The sequence below is a fragment of the Mchenga conophoros genome, linkage group LG22 (assembly GCF_057382185.1).
Source record: "Mchenga conophoros isolate Kocher_MC1m ecotype Shallow Benthic linkage group LG22, M_conophoros_male_GT1.1, whole genome shotgun sequence".
Lineage (NCBI taxonomy): Eukaryota > Metazoa > Chordata > Actinopteri > Cichliformes > Cichlidae > Mchenga > Mchenga conophoros.
In genome coordinates, this window is record NC_140546.1 from 19,382,829 (window position 1) to 19,401,709 (window position 18,881).

General features: G+C 41.1%; 4 protein-coding genes across 5 annotated transcripts; 2 read left to right on the plus strand and 2 right to left on the minus strand.

The window, feature by feature from the left end:
- Positions 1 to 117: 117 nt before the first annotated feature.
- LOC146549315 (protein naked cuticle homolog 2) lies at positions 118 to 7,157 on the plus strand. Of its 2 annotated transcripts, XM_085262682.1 has the most exons (9): positions 118 to 569; positions 676 to 702; positions 804 to 874; positions 4,644 to 4,698; positions 4,941 to 5,047; positions 6,036 to 6,131; positions 6,224 to 6,359; positions 6,481 to 6,624; positions 6,736 to 7,157. In XM_085262682.1, the coding sequence occupies exons 1-9, from the start codon at positions 545 to 547 to the stop codon at positions 7,155 to 7,157; spliced, it is 1,083 nt and encodes a 360-aa protein (XP_085118808.1). In that variant the 5' UTR covers positions 118 to 544. The 2 variants fall into 2 exon arrangements, with proteins under 2 accessions (XP_085118808.1, XP_085118807.1); XM_085262681.1 differs by having other exon boundaries at positions 6,481 to 7,157.
- A 654-nt stretch (positions 7,158 to 7,811) lies between these two features.
- On the plus strand, positions 7,812 to 10,566 carry lrrc14b (leucine rich repeat containing 14B). The gene is made up of 3 exons (XM_085262680.1): positions 7,812 to 8,087; positions 8,198 to 8,826; positions 9,522 to 10,566. The coding sequence occupies exons 1-3, from the start codon at positions 7,812 to 7,814 to the stop codon at positions 10,198 to 10,200; spliced, it is 1,584 nt and encodes a 527-aa protein (XP_085118806.1). The 3' UTR covers positions 10,201 to 10,566.
- A 9-nt stretch (positions 10,567 to 10,575) lies between these two features.
- Positions 10,576 to 13,063, minus strand: uqcrb (ubiquinol-cytochrome c reductase binding protein). Its single transcript, XM_085262683.1, has 4 exons — positions 12,983 to 13,063; positions 11,923 to 11,991; positions 11,638 to 11,804; positions 10,576 to 10,783 (listed from the first exon to the last, which is right to left on the minus strand). The coding sequence occupies exons 1-4, from the start codon at positions 12,999 to 13,001 to the stop codon at positions 10,706 to 10,708; spliced, it is 333 nt and encodes a 110-aa protein (XP_085118809.1). The 5' UTR covers positions 13,002 to 13,063; the 3' UTR covers positions 10,576 to 10,705.
- Positions 13,064 to 14,519: 1,456 nt separating this feature from the next.
- Positions 14,520 to 18,679, minus strand: mterf3 (mitochondrial transcription termination factor 3). The gene is made up of 8 exons (XM_085263241.1): positions 18,575 to 18,679; positions 17,360 to 17,733; positions 17,112 to 17,264; positions 16,819 to 17,008; positions 15,366 to 15,513; positions 15,193 to 15,264; positions 14,946 to 15,107; positions 14,520 to 14,839 (listed from the first exon to the last, which is right to left on the minus strand). Exons 2-8 carry the CDS (start codon positions 17,724 to 17,726, stop codon positions 14,645 to 14,647), a joined length of 1,287 nt encoding a protein of 428 aa, XP_085119367.1. The 5' UTR covers positions 17,727 to 17,733; positions 18,575 to 18,679; the 3' UTR covers positions 14,520 to 14,644.
- Between the last annotated feature and the right edge of the window lie 202 nt (positions 18,680 to 18,881).

Sequence of the window (18,881 nt, forward strand, 5' to 3'; positions counted from 1 at the left end):
CTGTGATTTTTCTTTTGTTCCTTTTTTTTTTTTTTTTTAAACTGATATAAATAAATGTTTAAAAAAAAACAAACAAACAGAGATCTGATTGGTTTTTGTTCCAGCATCCTGATTGAACAAATGTCACGTTTGATTTATGTCAAAATGTTAGACTGGTGGTGTCTAAAGACTGGAATGAAGCCACTTGTGTCAGTTAAGCTCTTGACCGTGAACGTCTCATTGTAAAGTCTTTAAGTCGGTGGTTTGTGTCCGTTTCTCAGTCGGATGCTGTTCAGAGTCGTTTAAACAATAAACACACTGTTACTTTGATTTACAGACGTAAGGTTGGGTCACGTGCATCACCGATCTCTAACCAATCAAACAGAGTTTAACCGAAGCAGGAAGTGCGCGGTAGTCATCGCTCTCTGCCTGTGCACTCCTGGATAAACGTCTCGGTGAAACTTTGGAGTCGTCGGTGAAATTCCCAGTCCGCGAAAACTTCCTCATGTCTTGAGTTATTTTTTTTTCTCTGAGCTGGACATGGTGAACATTTCTTGATCACAGTATGGGCAAATTCCAGTCCAAACACGGTGAGAAGTTACATCTAGTTAGCTTCTTTTTTATTATTATTATTAGAAATGAAATACTTGAAATGTCTTATCACTACCGCTCACTGTCATCTTATTATTTGGGCAGCTTCGAAGCCCCGGCAGAATCCAGAAGGTAAGACAGAAAAGACACATGCTGTCATAGCTAATTTGTACATGAATTTATAATAATTTTTTTTTTCTTTTTAAATATGTGGTTGTTTTTATCCTCTGCAGGACGGAGTTTGGCTTCCAGTGTGCTGAGAGAGTCGCAGAGTAGCCACATATGCAGAAGAAAGCTGACAGAGGTAACGAGTTTTATCTTTGTTCTTATATTAATAACTAATTCGAGAGAAGCTAAACCTATAACTCGCTCACCTACGTTTCCCGTATCACTGCGCTGATCTGGTGCTGACAGAAAAGAGGTTAGACCTGAAGCTGGTGCAGTACTGCCCGGGTACTATTCAGCTCCGGAAACCAGCCAGGTTTTACTAGTGATTTCGGTAATAATGTAGGATCTAAGGGCCCAAAAAGCAAAATCATATTTTGTGTAAGCTTCTTTCAACAAATAAATAAATGCACATGAGGCAACATTAAAGCCAAGTACACGTGTTCTTATGGTGCAGAAAAAACCGCACTGGCTCTTTAAAGGCCTTTAACACAGCATCCAGGGCTTCATTTCAGTCGTGCCAGCTTGGGGACAAACTGCTCACATCTATCCAGGAGACATAAAAGATGTTTGGAAGGTGGTCGTTTATTTATTTCTCCACCCTTCCTCCTCCATCTCTATAAAGAGACTTCCAAGTCTGTGAAGTTCAGCACACCCACCCCCCTCCAGACAGCGAGGTCTTTATGCCCAACTTCACTGAGGGGGAAAAAGAGAAAAAAGGAAAAAAAAAATCCACATCTGGGACTGCTTTCCTGCCCCAGCCAGACGGGTGAGGGTGTGAGGTGGGGTGTTTGGGGCTGGAGTGGGTGAAGTGTGGCTTGTTTCATTTCATAAATGGCATCAAGTGTAATAATGTTTTTTTTTTTTTTAATTTGTTTGCTTCTGAGACCACCTGATTAAAAACACTGATTGCATTTGTCTTACACACTTTAAGGACAGAAAATTCACTGATCCAGCTTTTCAAGTGTTTGATCTCTTAATATCTTTGGGCATAACTTGTTATTTTAAGGCCAATAAAGTCTGAAGCTCAGGACAATATTTGCACAGGGCTGCTATAAGAAAAAAAAAGTTCTGGAAAGTTCTGCAGTTTGGAAAAAGATGTTGACTCTGCCAAGATGTTTAAAGGGCTGTGGTGGAGGTTCTGCGCTTGGAGCACTTCCTGCGATTACATTTTCCAACCCAATGTAGTTTTATCCCCCATGACACCACTGCTGTGAAGTGGTAATGTCAAAAACATCTCTTTTTCCAAAAGATGACTCCGTTCTTTGCATCTTTGTTAGAAAGTCTTCCCCTTAAAATCACATTTAAAACATTTCCTTGTCACAGTTTTCGCAGAGGTGACAGATTAAAGACGATTTTTAGAAGCTGGAACAGTTTAAAAAAGATTTTGTAGAGATAACTAAACAATGAAGTCTTTTATGTGCAACGTTCGATGTATCCAGTGAGGGGGGAGGAGGGGAGCGCCGTGGGTAAAAATTTTAAACACGCCGACTCATAGGTGAATGTTTACATACCTGTCAAGTACCACTGAGGCAGGCTCAGGTGTTGACAGGTTGACTGTCTAAAGAACGGACAAACCTGTTTCCTTTCCTATGATCTTCCGTCAAGTATGTGTGCAGAAAAGAGGCTGAATAATTACAGTTTTAAGTAAATGTTGGCATACTGAGCAGAAAAGGCGTGGCGAGTTTAACTTGAAGTTCAAAGAAAACAATCCTGTCTAGTTTTTGGTTTAGACAGAGAATCCAAACTTCTTTTCAAAAATAATGTGTTCAAAATGTGGATTTTGTGATTATATTTGGGTTATAGTCCATCCCGCAAGCCAATTATAGACCAAACAATCTGAGTTTGTTCACTTACATTCCTCAAATTGAATTCTACCAAATGTGAAGTTGTTTTAGTTACTTAGCTAAATGTTCAAAATACCAGATTGATAGAAGCAGCTCAATGTGAACTATCGGTAAACATGTAAATATGCATTAGTATACAGTCATGTGATAAAGAGGGTTTACACAGTTGTGCAGGAAAACTAAGTCCACACTTACCGCTTCCGTAGGAATTATGCAGCAGCCGGGAGCTGCCAATTAAATGCATTTGATTAACTGATCAAGAGAGTTTGAGCACCTCTAAAAACAGATGTTTGGCCGGTTTGCTGGTCTGGAGCATTCAGGTGTGTTTTAACACAATGCCAAGGAGGAAAAATGTCATCAGTGATCTTAAAGAAACTTAATTGTTGATGTCCATCCATCTGGGAGGAGTTAAAAGGCCATTTCCAAACAGTTTAAGTTCATCATTCTACAGCTAATGGAAAACATTTAAGCTAGCTGTCAATCTTCCCAGGAGTGGATGCCTCAGCATATTCACCCCAAAGTCAGACTGTTCAGTGCTCAGAGAAAAGCCCAAAAACTTAGTTAACATGTTAAATGTTACAGCTCATGACAGTACAATTAGAAAAAGACTGAAAAAGACTGGCTTGTCTGGAAGTGTTTCCAGGAGAAATGCTCTTCTTTGTAAAAAGGTTGCACAACTTAGGTTTGCAAAGTTGGACCTCAAAAAACTGCAAGACTTCTGGAAAAATGTCCTTTGGACGGATGAGACCAAAGTGGAAATGTTTGACCATAAAGCACAGCATCACATTTGGAGAAAACCAAACTCAGCATATCAGCACAAACACCTCACACCAACTTTCAAGCACGGTGGTGGAGGGGGGATGGTTTGGGCTTGTTTTGCAGCCACAGGACTCACCACTTTGCAGTCATCGAGTTAACCCTGAATTCCTCTGAATACCAAAGTATTCTAGATTCAAATGTGTGGCCACATGTCTGAGAGGTAAAGCTTGGCCAAAACTACAACGATCCCCAAAACATCAGCAAACAGAAAGGCTGAAAAAAAAAAAAAATCGAGGTCATGCATAGGACCCTCAATGAACTGAAGCAATGCTGTAAAGAAGAGTTGGCCAAAATTCCTCCATAACAATGTGAGAGACCACTGAAGTGGTTCTACAGGCTATTAGGTGTGGACCTAGTTGCATAGATGTGCATCAGCTACACATTAGTGAAATGAACTCAAGCTGCTCACTGAAATCAGGATGGGTCCATGGACTGACGGGTGATGCCGCCTTCTCTCATCAAAGCTTCACTGCAGGCAGAGCGTGGCAGGATACGCTGGGTGTGTTGCCTGCATCTGAACACGAATGCGGGTGTGCAGACATGCCCACAAATTATCACTCCCTGTGTTGCTCAACTGCATCTGCTGAAGCATCAGTGTGACACGGGTGAGGGACATGTTGGCAGATAAGAGGCTTTTTGTTCCTGTCTTCTTTTGTTTTGCACTGGAAGACTAAAGCAGAAAAAGATTAATTTTCTTGAAGTATTATTTATTCGATATTTTTCAAGTAACAGAAATTGATCCAAGTCCTTTCATCAACCCTGTCTGCTGTAGGATTTGAAAATATGTGTAAATGCATATAAGTATATAATGGATTTAGAGGATTTAAAGTAAGCTGACTTATAACAGTCAACACATATACAGTGTGTCTAAACCTAAACCTGAAGTGCAAAGAGGTCCAGCCAAGACTCAGGATTTAAGTGAGCGTTTTCATCTTCGTGTATTTATGCAAGAAAGCATGCGAAAAGATGTCAACCATTCAAAAACATGCGGGTAAACCGGCTTTCTTCTTCTTTGCAGTGCCGTATGTTTGTGTGTTTAAACGTGTGCAAAGTAAGCCAAAAGTATTCATACCACTGCTTTGTGTTTTGGGGTTCATAAAAAGGAAAAATGCACAGATTATTCAACATTGCTCACATCTGGAGATCCATCTTCACACTCACGGGACAAGAAAATCACTTAATTGCTTCCTCCCGCTCTTAAATGTGTCCTCTGATAATTTACACTCTTGACTCTTTTCACAGAACTTGTATGTGGAATTGAGGAAAAGCACTTCTGATCATAACTGCGACATGAAGGGTGAGTGGGCGATCACACGTCATCCTGTTTCCCGTCTAAGGTCTTTAAAGGTTTAATTGTTTAGTGAATGTCATCGGGTTTTATCCACTTAAACGAAACAATGGAAATAGTTCATATAAGACTAAGACAGAGCCTTACATGAGTAATCAGAAAGATACAAGATAGACCGCAATAATTTTAAGTACCCATAAACTGTGAGTCTGTTAAAAAAGAGAATTATGATGCATTTTTGTGCTGTTTAGTGGTTCAGCCACCAGAAGAAGAGAAGACGCCCGATAAAGGGACCAATTTTCACTTCAAGTGCAAGAAGGAAACAAAGAGGAGCAGCAGCCGTGCTGCTGTGAGTGAGGTAACTGGTAACCTCGTTATTTGATATTCAAATAACGTTATAATATAGTATAATTGTAGCAACTGGTGTGTACTCAGATTTTGGTTTTTCCAAGACTGGTGGGGTTGGGTGCCGGGACTTCGTGGAGTTTTCTAGTAAAACATGATGAGACGACGACTCCTGACTGTGAAGAAGTCTCGCAGAAAAAGCTGCATAAACACCCATTTTTAAATATGTATTCTTGAAATGGACTAAACAAACCTGATAAAACATGTTATCTTATCAGGTTGGTTGCAGGCTGTTATGGAGGATTTTGCTATTATAAAGGGGCTGTAATGTTCTCAGTGGCCAATTTGTTTTTTTTAGCCATTTAAGTGCTTATATTTATTGAGACAATCACATGGGAGCAACTCATGTGATTGTTAGAGAGAGATGGGTATTTCAGAAACTGCTGATCTGCTGGGATTTTCCCACATGCTCATCTCTAGGCCTTGTAGAAGTTTTTGATTTTGGGGTCAGAGGAGAATGGCCAGTTTGCTTTGAGCTGATAGGAAGGCAACAGTAGTTCAAATAACCAGTCATATGCAGAAGAGCATCTCTGAGCATCTCTGAACTGTGAAGGGCTACAGCAGCAGAAGACCACACCGGGTGCCACTCCTATCAGCTGAGAACAGGAAACTGTGAAAGCGTAGCTCCATCCTGCCTTTTGTCAGTAGTTCAGGCTGCTTGTGGTGTAATAGTGTGGGGATATTTTGTCAATATGGCCAAAACCTCTGAAGAATGTTTTCAGCACTTGTTGAATCTGTGCCATGAAGAATTAAAGCATCTCTGAAAGCAAAAGGGAGTGTAATAGTAAGGTGTACCTAATAATAATAATAATAATAATAAAATGTCTCATGAGTGTAAAGTTACAGTACATATACATATAATAAGCAAATACACATATTACTGTAAATGACAAACTATGGCATCAGTATTATTCTGACAGCATGTTCGCATGTGAACACAGGGCATGGAGGGTAACGTGCAGCCTGGAGACGACTCTCAGCAGGAATGGACCTTCACATTGTACAATTTTGACAACACAGATGAGGTCAAGAAAGAGGTAAGAGAGGGGTTTTTGTTTTTGTTTTTGCTGCTGACATATTTCAGATGTAAAATGTCTCTGTATGCAGTGTGTATATCTGTGTTCTGCAGGACATGTCCAGCCTGATGCACTCCGTGTTTGAGGTTTTAGAGACATCGGTGAAGCAACCTTGCAGTGGTACAAGGCCCCTCAGGATCAAGCTAGCTGTAACTTCCTCACATTATCCAAACAAGAGCTCAAACACAGGTACGTGTTATTGTGATTTTTAGGATTTAAGGACCCAAAACTAAACAGTTCATGACCGTCAAGATTTTAATAAGCTTCTAAACTGTCAGCAATGCCAACATCCTGCACTCACTGAAAACAGATGCAGAGCAGGAGCAGAGTGGATCTCAGGAAGCTGGACGTCCAATGAGAAGGCTCTTCTGTGTGGATGAAAACAAAGAGCGCAGAAAGCACTACCAGGATCTAGCTGGCATTGAAAATTATGCCTCCAAGTTTGACAATGCAGGTATCATAAAAGCTCCATTAATTCTGTGTGTGTGTGTGTGTGTCCGTCCGTCCGTCCGTCTTCTGGAAAATACACTTAAGGGTTTTTTTCTTCTGTTTTTTTTTTTTTTAGACTCACCTCCTCTTCAGCACCATCTAGTGGTGCACTGTGAGAACACTGTGCATTCTGAGTCACCTCAAGACCTCCGTGTTGTTTACTCCATGAGAAGCAGATCCATGTGTGATAGGACCAGAGCTGAGAGAAAGTCCTGCAGGTTGCATGGCCGGCATCCTGCTTCGTGGTGCCATCCTACCCAGACTCTCCTTCGAGCCTCCCAGAGCCTCCCGCGTCGCTCCCACAGCAGGAAGCTTCATTCCACGGTACAATATTCTGCCTCGCCCCATACACACGCTGGCTTCCAGGCACAGCCAGGACAAGACAGGGAGACGTTTTACAGCCTTCAGCCTTCCTTTGGTGTCCCGCTGGCCCAGAGACATGAGCACCATCACTTCCATGAGCATCATCACCATCATCACCACTACCACCCATCATAACCTCATGTAATACACATCATATAAGACAGGTAAGAGCAGCTTAGTAATATTTTAGCTTAGTCTTCACCTTATTCTGGATTTTCTTTTCTCATCAGTGCCCCAATACAGATATTATAATGTCAAATGTGAGACACATGCAATAAAGTTGTTTAGACTGTTATTATTTATATGAGGATGGCTCTGTTAGTACAGGGGCAGTGACCACAGTATCTCCCCTGACAAAAATCCTCAGTTGCACAACAATGCCCTGCAAGCATGCACCTCTATGTTGTACAAAGTAGTTTGGTTGGAAAAGAATAGCAGATACATAAAATGAAGTACATGATGGCAAAATAGTTAAACCTGTGTTTAAACGCCAAACATTTGGTGTGCTGTGAGGAGGAAAGTGAAGCTTCTCGTGAGGATTCAGATGTTGTTCCTGCTAATCTGTCTGGCAAAAGTTGCAAATAGAAACCACGTCCAGCGAAGGACGTGAGACAGCTGTTGCTATTTATAACCTCAACCCTCTTACTTACCCTCTGTGCCTCTCTCCTGCCTCACCAGAGCAAAACACCCAGAGAGACAGCAACAGAAGATACCAACGGAGCAGCAGCTACAAAAGAGACAAGACGCTGAATCAAATACATACCAACACACACAAAAAAAACTAAAGACATGAAGTCCCTGCGATTCCTTGCTGCTGAGGGCTTCATTCAGGCTGGTGCGAGAACTCTGGAAAACCTCACCTGTGTGTCTTTTAACCTCTACCCACTTCTCTTCAAGGCCTGCTACCTCCACGAGCAGGCTGAGGTGCTGCATGCTTTGGTCCAGATGTGGCCTCTTCCTGAACTCAACCTACAAAGACTTCTGGGAAAGACAGCCGACTGTCAGTTAGACCTCACATCTCGCACCTGCCGGCTTTGTCTGGAAGCAATTCTCAACGGCCTAAAGGTACCAAACCACCCACCTTGAATGTACCCCTAATCATTTTCATTTCAGTTGCATTTCTGTTGTCATTGCCTTAAAACACTCATGAATGTAATATTCTCTTGTTTTCTAAGGATTATGTGCTGTCTCCCCCGAGAACATATGCCAAGAGCCTTCACACGGTGGACCTGACTGCCCTTAAGGACACTGAGCATCAGGCCTGCCCTTGTAAATCCACCCTGGGTCGATGGGCAAGAACCCAGCTCCTGACAAAACTGTGCTACGAGACCATGGTGGCCATGCAAGATACGGACGTGTCCCAATCTGCCTTTGAAACATCTGTTGATGTCCGTCTGAACGGCTTCGTCACAGGCCGCAACTACGAGCTGGTAGCTCAGGCCTTCCTGCTCCTCCGTTACTGTCCCCTGAAGCTTCGCTTTGTTAGTTTTAGGGCGGATTCTCTCACTCTCAAGCAGCTGTTCTATGTTCTTCGCCTAGCAGAGCCAGAGTCCATCACAAAGCTGGAGGTGGTGCACAATATTCCTCTAGAGGCCTCACACCTGGAGGTGCTGCTGTCCAGGGTGGAATTCCCCAAATTACAGTCTCTGACCCTGCCAGCCAGCGCCCTGGATGTCAGGAGGCTCGGCTCTGACGACGAGGATCTGCTGGCCACCATTGGCAACCTGCTGGCACGACTGAGCAGCCTCACTGAGCTCTATGTTGGTTTTTCTACTCTCACTGGACACCTGCGGAGACTGCTAAAGTGAGTACAAGCACAGCAATAAAGAGACAGACAACAAGGTGCCCTAAGTTTGTCTATTCATGTAATGCATGCTGATTGTAGACCTGATCAGCAACAACACCAAGAGCTTTAACACAGCTCAAAATACCCACCTTTAACCTTTGTCAACAGTGGAAGGTATTCTGTTGTTAAAATTGCTGATGTGGTGCCAGTGCGAGGACAGGTGGCTGCAGGACAAAGACCCGCTGGGTATTCTTCACCTTCAAATGGAAATAGAACAGGAGCGAGTATGCACAGTATAGATTTTGTAATGTAAAATGTTTTGATGCTCAATAAACAAGGTGTAGATGAGCAAAAGCTTGCAGCACATTGTTCATAAAATTAACAAATAAGTGAGCAAAGACTTTGACAAAAGATTGAATTTGCGTTTACAAAGATGTACAGATGGGTGACCAACCAACATAATGAAAAACATTTTCATACTGATGAAGTGGATCTCTACGTCCTTCACTGATTTAACGTAACACTTCCGTCTAAGGAAAACGTGCCAGCCTGTAGTGTATAAGAGCCATGAGTGTTCTCTTTTATCCTTTGTCACCTGTTAGCTGTACCTTTTTAAGCATTTCCTGTACCGCTCCTGTTTGACTACAAATGTCTACCTCTATTAGCATTTCATACCAGAGTCATTTTTATTCTCCCTTGTTTCCTTCTCACAGTCCTCTCAACACACCTCTACTATGCTTGGAGTTGGCCAACTGCTGCCTGAACCGTGTAGACATGACCTACCTGGCCAACAGTCTCCACAGTGAGACCCTGGTTCACCTTGACATCAGTGGACACAACCTCTTTGACTCTTTCTCCACCCCTGTACACAAATTGCTTAGCAGGAGTTCGGGAACTCTGGCGAGATTGGCTCTCGAGGAGTGCAACATAAAGGACGAGCACATGGACGCTTTCACTAATGCTCTGGCTTGCTGTCAGCAACTGGAGGAGCTCAGACTTATGGGAAACCCTCTGACATCTGTTGCCCTGCTTAGGTTATTCTCCACTCTATCTGTAGGGTTTCCCAAGTTAAGGTACATAGAGGCACCTGTGCCCCGTGAATGTTACGCAGATGATGTCACGTATCCTCTGGACGATTCGGTCTTGCTGCGTTACAACACGGAGCTGTTTCAGGAGATCAGGATCCAGCTGATGGCCATCCTGGAAAGAGCAGATAGAGATGGGGTGGAAGTGTGCACCCCCATCATGGGGGCCTACGATCCAGACATCAATGAAACTAGTAATGAGCTAGGGGTGTCCATGTTGAAATCTTTTAACGCCGTCATCGGCACTTTTATAGGTACGATAACCGATGTGAACAACAGGAGATCCCAGACTTGGAAAGACGATTGATTTTTACTGTGACTAGTCCTGAGCTCAAAGTCTGCTGCTTCATTCAAACCTGTGAAAATGGATCCAGTAAACCAGATTTAACTATAGTTAAGACAGGGATTGTGTTAGTGTCAACAAATGCTAACTGTTTTCTTCCAGGACTTAATTATATAAAACTAAACAGATGTGCAATGCAGATAGCAACTATAGTGGTTATTGCTAAGATGTTTTATTAGCTGTATATACAGTGCATGTTGTTTTAATTTATATATTCTTGTTTAAATGCTGTAACTATATTTATAAGCAGCCCAACACTGAAACATGTGACAGATCCTTCTATAGTAATTCTGAAACTGTAATTTGTCATATCAATATATCAAATAAATGACAGACATGTTTCAAAATGTACATTTCTTTAATGAGCACTGTGTTATATATGTAGATTACATTTCATGTTAAATATTACACCAGGGGACGACCACGAACCAACCGAAGACTAAGATTAACAGCTGCGAACTGGAATGGTCTATTTCTTCATCCATTCCTCTTTTTCTTTCCTCTCACGGATCACCTCCTCCAGGTATGGAGTCAGATAGTGGACATCCTGCAGGAAAAACACAAGGCACAATACATGACATCAGTAATCAGCAAAGGCTAAAAATCCCACCCTAAACTAAGATAATAATTTTTTTTTCCAAAAACCTCTGTGATAGTTCTGTTTACTTATCTTTCTTTTCCACACTTTGACTAAAATTTCATATCTTACACTGAGAATTCACTTAGGACTCATCAGCAGCTATATTCCAGCTGACTGATAAGAGGTGAAATCAATCATAGAGAGGGTTCTGCACCAACAACATCCTTATGATTACAGTAGTCACTAGCAAACTGGTGCCAGTAGTTTGCAGGGAAGACAACTTGTCTGTGAACATTTGCAAACTATTCAATTGGTAGTGAGGAAAGTGTGATACATACCAGGAAAGGAGAATGAAGGCTGTGGCTTTTGAAATGTATTGGTTGCACAACTTTTATCTAGTTATAAGTTTGCAGACAAGTTAGCATCCTAAGTGCAAACTACTAGCAACAAAGCAGCACTGCACACCACTTTGCAACCACCTTCAGGCTATGGACTCCCAACACCCTCCAGAAACCAGTCGCCAACCAGTTACAGAATACATACTTGCCCCTAGCAACCAGTGGCTACCAGTTTCAAACCAAGTGCCAAGACCACTCACAACCAATCAGGGGATCAGACTTTCCCCAAACAAACAGTGGCTGCCAGACCTGTGCTGACAAATCTTTAGGACTGCATGACTCAAGCCTCAGTGGAAAACTTAACAAATAATCACGTCCAATGAAATGACCAACAGAAAAATACTACATCTATCCATGTTAACATTAACACTACATTTTACACTGCACTGAAAATGCTAATTTAGTCTGTTTGTGTGAAAGCACCTCATCGAATTTTGTCCACTGGTTTTTAGGAAGAATCTGCTGCTTCATAGAGAGATCCAGGGCCCTCTTGATCCTGAACATCCTGTCGTTGTACACATTCTCTGGAAGCCTCCTGAGGGCCTCTTTCACATCCAGGTCCTCATGGATCGTGTCATCACGCATTAAACCTGCAACAGAAAACCCACAAGCTCAAGACAATCCTGTTTTCATTAGCAAGCTTCGAAACTGGCAACATTTTTAGCTAATGAACTCTGATCATCTTAAATTATTATATTCTGGCCTTACCAAGTTTGTTGAAGCCACACATGTTGTAATACCATTTACGGAAGCCAACCAGGAGCCTTCCTGTTGCAGCTGTAAAGAAATAGAAAAAAAAAAATCATGAGAAAGAGACAGAAACAGACAGGATCAGTGAGGATGGAAGGAAAGAAGGAGAACAGTGTTCTAGCCACTTAGTATACATATTTAAGTCAGTCAACTTTAGTTATGAAGCACATTACAATACAAAATAAGAAAATTATAACTGTATAAATAGATAGGTTTAAATAAAATTAAGCCTGTACAGGTGGCCCTTAATCTTCTTTTTAATGGTATCAGTAGTGTCACAGATCTAGGGAACCTCAATCTCAAAAGCAGTCTCCTTTCTCTAACCTGGACCAAAGTACCACCAAAAATCACTGATCACCTGATCAGAGACCTAGTAGTTAAACATGGATGTCTTAGTTAACAAATACAGGGAGAAATCTATCTTGTCATATTTTATTTATCTTACTGAGCTATTTTAGTATGAGCTGCTGTAACAGTGATTTCCCAACATAAAGTATATGTCATCTTATAAGAGGCAATTAGTCAAATGTGGTGTATGAATATCAGACAACAACCATTCAACTACGACCACTCAGATGTCATTGTGAGACACACGTAACTATTCACTGAAGAAAACAAACTTTAACCTCCATAAGCAATGAGCTAACAGCAGTTTGGTTGATTTCTTACATTTAACTCCAAACGACGGCTGAGCTCTACATCAGTCATTTAGTAAAACACAGTTTTTATTATTGCGCAACAGGATGGAGGTCTTTGTTTAATACCATTTATCTTATTTTACCAGCACTGGAGAGCGCTAAGCTAACGCTAGCTGACCAGCACCCGTTAGCATCAGCTAGCACGGGGACACTAGAGGACACAGACTAGTCAAAGGCACCGGAAGGCCTAATTATACTGACAAAGTAAACATAACGACCTGCTGTGAGCAAGAGAATAAAACAGATCTGACCACAGGTTAAAAACGAGAGGATTAACGAGCATAACCTGGAAATATGAAAAAGGATAGGGGTTAATTTACCTGGTGCCCTCGTCGCCATGTTTATCGCTGAGAAGGAACGCGGTGGGTTGTGGGTAAAGATGCGTTCAAAAGTAACTTTATCAGACGTCACGCTGTCGTAAGGTCCGACGTTCACGGACAGCGGAAATTTTGTTTAAAAATGTGTAAATACACTTTAAATCAGCGTAAACACTGAATAAATACAGTAAAAATATAGTATAAATAAATTATAAATCGGGATAATAGTATACATAATATAAAACAATATAATACAGTATAAATAGTTATCAATGCAGTATAAATATCCTCCTGGGAAACAAGGAAAAAAAAGTATCTTACAGTTTTTTGTCCACTACAGAGGACATAATGAACAGGCTGGGTCTCAGGAAGATAAAGCGTAAATCAGTGTAACTACTGTATAAATAATGCCTGATGTTCCCTGTGAGGAACCTCCATCTGAAACTCCATTAATGTCTGAGCCAGCTGTATCTGTTTACAATAATACATAAAAGTCCGAGGACCTTAAAATTACGAAGAAGAAAGAAAATGGCTTCTTCCCAAAACTGTGTGCTGTTTCTGTGTCAGACCCAGAGAAACTGACTGACTTTGAGAATCCCATCTGTCTGTTCTCACTCTACAAAATGAAATTTAAAATAAATTTCAATATTTCTGCATGAGTCTGCATCTATGATTAAAGAATATTTTTCTTCAGATGTTTACAAGTCTCTTAGGATTTTAAAATAACTCCACAAGTCCAGTAAGTGTTGTTAACGTATTGTTATTTTTAAGAGAATACTGTTTACAACAATGGTATCGGAAACTGGTAATTTTTTTTTTTTAAAGTGTTCCCAAAAATTATTAACATTGCTCCACATCTTTGTTTTGTAAGGATCCAGACAGAAGTTTGCATATACCAGGACCTCAGTGTTTATGAGTATTCCTGAGGAATTAAAAATATTAATAAATGGAGCTGATCAGAACCAAAAATTAAAATGTTAAAATTAAAAGGAAGTTTGCATGATGTTTGCCAGGTGCTCAAATCCACAGAGGTCAATTAAGGAATAGAGTTGTACTTATCCAACATTTTAAAAAAAACAAAAAAACAACACACACACACACAACCCAAATAACTATTATGATTTTATAAATGAATGGATGACAAAAATACCTATTTAGATTAAAAATGTCCTTATAATTTCAAAGTTTCATTCAGTAATGGTTGCTCATTCTAAAGCATGTGTGAAATAGTTTATTATTTCATCCAAAGTTAAAACTGCGGACATCAGCAATTTGAATCTTTCACAATCAAGCTTTTCAAATGAGAAAAGGAAAACCCATTTAGGTAATTGCAGATTTCCCATGTTGGTTTTCGGTACCCGACCAGAAAAATATTGGATGCAACTTAGATAATTTAAATAGCTGCATGATTGTATTATGCAATTGCTGCGGCTGAAAGAGCAAAAACTGCTTGCATGAATGGGTGTGAATGGGTGAATGAGGCAAGTTGTGTTGTGAGTGCTCAAATAGAGTAGAAAAGCACTATGTAAGAATCAGTCCATTTACTTTAAACATTACTATTTAATATATCATTATATTTACAAAACAGTTCATTTCAAGCTCTTTTGATGCTCCATGTTTATATTTTAATGTTGGCACATAACTGATGTGGCTGTTGGTGAAAAATCAAAGTGTCTTTTGGAATAAATAAAAATCTTCCAGTGTGGCCAAAGCCAACTCAGTGCAAAACGTCTCATCTGGCAAAGACACCAAGCGGTCCAGAGAGATGTAGCTGGGCAGGGTTGGATCATACTGAGCTTTTCCGAGATACTCGAGGAAAAGGTGGCGCTCTCTGAGGCGCAAATACTTGGAATTGAGGACCTGGAAAAAGATGTCAGATACTGGAGTTAGAATTCCTCAAAACAGCCAAAGAAAATCAGTTCATAGTACTTTAAAACTTGAAAATATGAGCGCAAGAGAGGCCTACCTGTGGGAACTTGGTGATAAGGTGGTGGGGTACTTTCATGGTGTTGTGGATGAAGTCAAATATCTCTGTCAGCTTCCTTTTATTGGCAGTCAGAAGTTTGGGCACAGCGAGAACTATGTGCTGGATCTCGTTTCTCTTAAAGCCAAGCTCTATTTCACACACCTGTAGAGTAAATCAACAAAATCTACTGAGAACAACACATCTGAAAACTGACAACTTCTAATAATGTCTCCTGTTTTTCCTGTACCTTTAAGTTTTCTTTAACGGGCTCCAAACTGCCACACAGTAACCTGGGAAGACGAGCTACAATATTCCGTGTCTGGGGAGAAATGCAAAACAACCTATAAGCTGTAATAACACACTATAACAAAAGCATAATAGCACGGCTCATATATTATATCTCCAATCATAGCTGCATACATTGTTAGCACTGAGGCTAAGTTGCTGCTGATAAAAACCCAATCTGTTGTCCAGCCTGTTCACGCTGAAGTTGAGCAGATAAGGAGCTCTGGACACCATGGACGCAACCGTCTCTGAACTGAAGTTCTTTGACTTGAGGTAGTTCACCCTTCACAAATGAGAGAGAGAGAGAGAACACTCATAGTGTCATAACAGTAACACAACACATGAACACAAATAGCTCTTTTCCAGCAGTACCTACTCAACTCAACTCAATTTCAGAAGTTTTCTATTACAATCAAGTACCACCTAATGTGCGTGGGGTCATTACAGCGACACAGCTGAAAGGCCATTGACATCACATATCGTTTCACTTCACATCGCTTGGAACCCCGACCAAGAAGGTCCTAAAGTATATGAGTAAGTTCAATAATGAAGATCTATGGCCTCACATCTGTCCACTTCCAGGTGCTGCCGGATAAATCTAAACTTTATCACTTCCACTTTCCCCACACTGTTGAGCCATTTCTGTCATCACTGGTCTAGTCCAATCACCTTCTTCCGGCCTTCTCCAAGCCAATCAGCATTTACGCTGCTTGGTTTAAACCTCACTGCCCATCCGTTTTTCTTCTTCCCAGATGTCATAACACAACCCACCTCTTCCTCATCTCCAGCTGTCATCATTCAAGCTCCATTCAAGCCACCTTCCTCTCCATCACCAGCATTTAGGCTCCGGGGGGTCCTGCTATTCTCTTTCACGGGTTCCATCCTATTCTGACCCCTTGAATCTGCACTGCCAAAGCTCACTGTATCACCTCCATTATGTAAAAATGGCAAAACATTATCTTGGATTTCACTTTGAGTAAGCTCCAGGGAGGCAAATCTAACAAATAGGCAGATGGTGAGGGCCAATAATTTTAGTGTGGCCAAAAAACTCCATAGTTCCAGCTGTTTCCACTGAACGTCCTCCATCAGCCACCTTAAGACAACACAGCTAAACCTCACACTGACAGCCTGTTTCTGGTTTACAAATTCATGTGGACAATGTCCTGAACATTAAAAACAACAACGAGCATCCTCATCATCATGCTCCTGACCTTCGGGCTTTCATACTATGCAGACAAGGTCTCATTACAAGTGATGAGCCTCATTATGGGTCAGTATGACACAGAGGTTGTTGTCTGCTCTTTGTTCAAGTCTGAGGTTAAATTGTTAAAAAAAAAAAAAACAGGTGCTCAAAATGGGACATTACATGAGCAAAAAAACCCAAAACAACAACAACAAAACATCTCCAGTGCCCTTAAAGTGGTCCAGATGTACAAGAGAAGATGACTTTTAGAGGGAGATCAGGCAAAATCAAAATCAGATAAGATTTTTTAAATTTCATGGGTTTACTTAATCACATCAGACACATTTATGTTACAATAAAGATCCTCGACATGTAAAGCTTTTCATTAAGATGCCTTTGAGCTACCTGGCTTGTAGGTTTTCCAAACTCTCAGTGAGAATGAAGGGGTTGTGTGAGATAATATAGCCGAAGCGAGAGTCGTCCACGCCGATGTCTTTGAGAAACAGTAACCGCGGGGTCACATCTGTGTTGAAGTTGAGCCTCAGCAGCATGGAGCCTACATTAGGCCTTTTTTCCAGCTTCCACAAGTTCACCCCTGCAATGAGAAGGGGTGGGTGAATGATTAGAAATAATAACATTTGAGTTCAGATTTTGAAGATGAGGTTTTACTGTGATTCCAAAGTGGTTATTTTGATTACCTAGTTGTACCAACTTGCTAAGCGTCTCAGACTTATCGACATAATCTCTAAGAGTGGTGGAGGCTGGAGGGATGGCAGAGGGAACAGATATACTGATGGCCTCTTCATCACTGATCTCTTCTAAAGCTGAAGGCTGAGCCACAGGATCCAAATCTGCTTGATAAAGAAATTACAGATGAGAAGATTCCAACGTGATACAAAAAACCCTTTAAATTAATGAACAATCACAGCAGCAAACTACTACCTACCTAATGATATATGACTATTTTCAGTAGTTAGTGCAGCATCTCTGGTTGGTAACAGTGAGGTCTTGTGTGCTCCAACTTTAGTTCTTGACAGCTCTTGTGTATTCGTGCCTTCCTTTGCCTCGTTTGTCAGATATTTAGCTGCTGAGTCACTGTAGAAGCAAATCTGTTGTTTCCACCTCAGTCTTGTCAGCGTTGTTGCTGTTGTGTGATTCCCCCTGATCGATAATCCACTAATAACTTTTGTTGGTACTCTTGTCACCTTAATCCGCTGCTGAACCCGAGTGTAATACTGCCAGGTACTGCTCACCGTCTTAGAGTAAAGAGGACCTGTGCCTCTTAGACACAGCTGTGCACAAGTAGAGGCCATGGTTATTCTGTAAGAAATGAACATGACATATTTTAGAGGCATACCATGCAACATACAGTAGTGGGAAAAGGTCTTCAGTCAATTGTCATTCCTTTATATTTTACTTTCAAGTAGCCAGACTTTCTTGTAATTTTTAAAGTGGTCTTGAGCAACAGTTCTCCAGGCTTTCTGAAGGTCTTTCACTTTGTTTTCTTTGGACATTGGCTGCTTTTTCACCTATTTTAAGCCAAGTTGTTTTTATCTGGCCTTCAGAGAAATGTTTTTATTTCCCTCATTTTAACACGGACAAACGAATCCTTCCACCATAAAAAGGCAGACTCAAGGGAACCAGTGTTGTGTCTACACATTTTAGGTATGTCTCAGCATAGTTTGCAGTATGCCCTCACAAAAAAATCTGAGGAAACTGGACAAGTGGGGGACAAAAGAAGAAGTGACGGTCCTTAAGGACCTGTCGTGTCACTAAAAAATTGCCAATTGCAAAAGTGCTTGGGTGCAGTCCTCTAAAATCTCAACTGGCACTGTGCATCGGTTAAATGTTGATTGGTTGACAAGTGGGCCAGAACTGGGAAAGGATCAACAGTGGAGTTCACCACTGTCACGGTCAGCCTTGCTCATCGCGATGGTGTGTTTTTCAAAAAGACAAAGATGAAATGCTCGTGTCATTCATATTTACAAAAACCTTAAGTCACTAATATATACTTTCCCCGGATTAGCTAGCTATGCAGATAGCTCGGTTAATGATTTGCTAGCCTACGAGAGGCTAGCTGGACACGGTTACATCGTTGTATGCTAGCAGAATAATAATTCTTTAAATCCAGCGTCAGTTCATAGAGTGTTGTATTACTCACTGTTTATGAATCAAAGCATTTTCTTCACCGTCTTGCAATGTCAAGTATTTTCACGTGCGCGCTAACGGAAGTGCTTCACGTAAACGTCACTTTATGGGACGTGCCACAACGCCGTGTTTTTACGCATACCTGATGTCTTTTTTTATATTTAGCAGATAAAAAGTGTCATACATACAAAATTAAAAACATAACATAACATTACTACAGTTAAAAAAATGCACTGCTGTAGTTTATAACTTTTGCTCTGGGGAGTATTACAAAACTCTTTGGCATACCACGCCCCTACGATCAGGCTTGGTTCAGTCCG

Excerpts from the sequence above, each read along its gene's own strand:
- LOC146549315 (XM_085262681.1), top strand. The coding sequence starts at position 545 with ATGGGCAAATTCCAGTCCAAACACG. Across the intron at positions 570-675 it reads CAAATTCCAGTCCAAACACG|CTTCGAAGCCCCGGCAGAAT; the intron begins GTGAGAAGTTAC and ends TTATTTGGGCAG. Across the intron at positions 875-4,643 it reads GCAGAAGAAAGCTGACAGAG|AACTTGTATGTGGAATTGAG; the intron begins GTAACGAGTTTT and ends CTCTTTTCACAG.
- lrrc14b (XM_085262680.1), top strand. The coding sequence starts at position 7,812 with ATGAAGTCCCTGCGATTCCTTGCTGCTGAGGGCTTCATTCAGGCTGGT. Across the intron at positions 8,088-8,197 it reads CAATTCTCAACGGCCTAAAG|GATTATGTGCTGTCTCCCCC; the intron begins GTACCAAACCAC and ends TTGTTTTCTAAG. Across the intron at positions 8,827-9,521 it reads CACCTGCGGAGACTGCTAAA|TCCTCTCAACACACCTCTAC; the intron begins GTGAGTACAAGC and ends TCCTTCTCACAG.
- uqcrb (XM_085262683.1), bottom strand. Across the intron at positions 11,805-11,922 it reads GTGTGGCTTCAACAAACTTG|GTTTAATGCGTGATGACACG; the intron begins GTAAGGCCAGAA and ends TTTCTGTTGCAG. Across the intron at positions 10,784-11,637 it reads AGTGGACAAAATTCGATGAG|GATGTCCACTATCTGACTCC; the intron begins GTGCTTTCACAC and ends TTTTTCCTGCAG.
- mterf3 (XM_085263241.1), bottom strand. The coding sequence starts at position 17,726 with ATGGCCTCTACTTGTGCACAGCTGTGTCTAAGAGGCACAGGTCCTCTT. Across the intron at positions 17,009-17,111 it reads TAGCAAGTTGGTACAACTAG|GGGTGAACTTGTGGAAGCTG; the intron begins GTAATCAAAATA and ends TTCTCATTGCAG. Across the intron at positions 15,514-16,818 it reads TTGGAAAACCTACAAGCCAG|GGTGAACTACCTCAAGTCAA; the intron begins GTAGCTCAAAGG and ends TCATTTGTGAAG.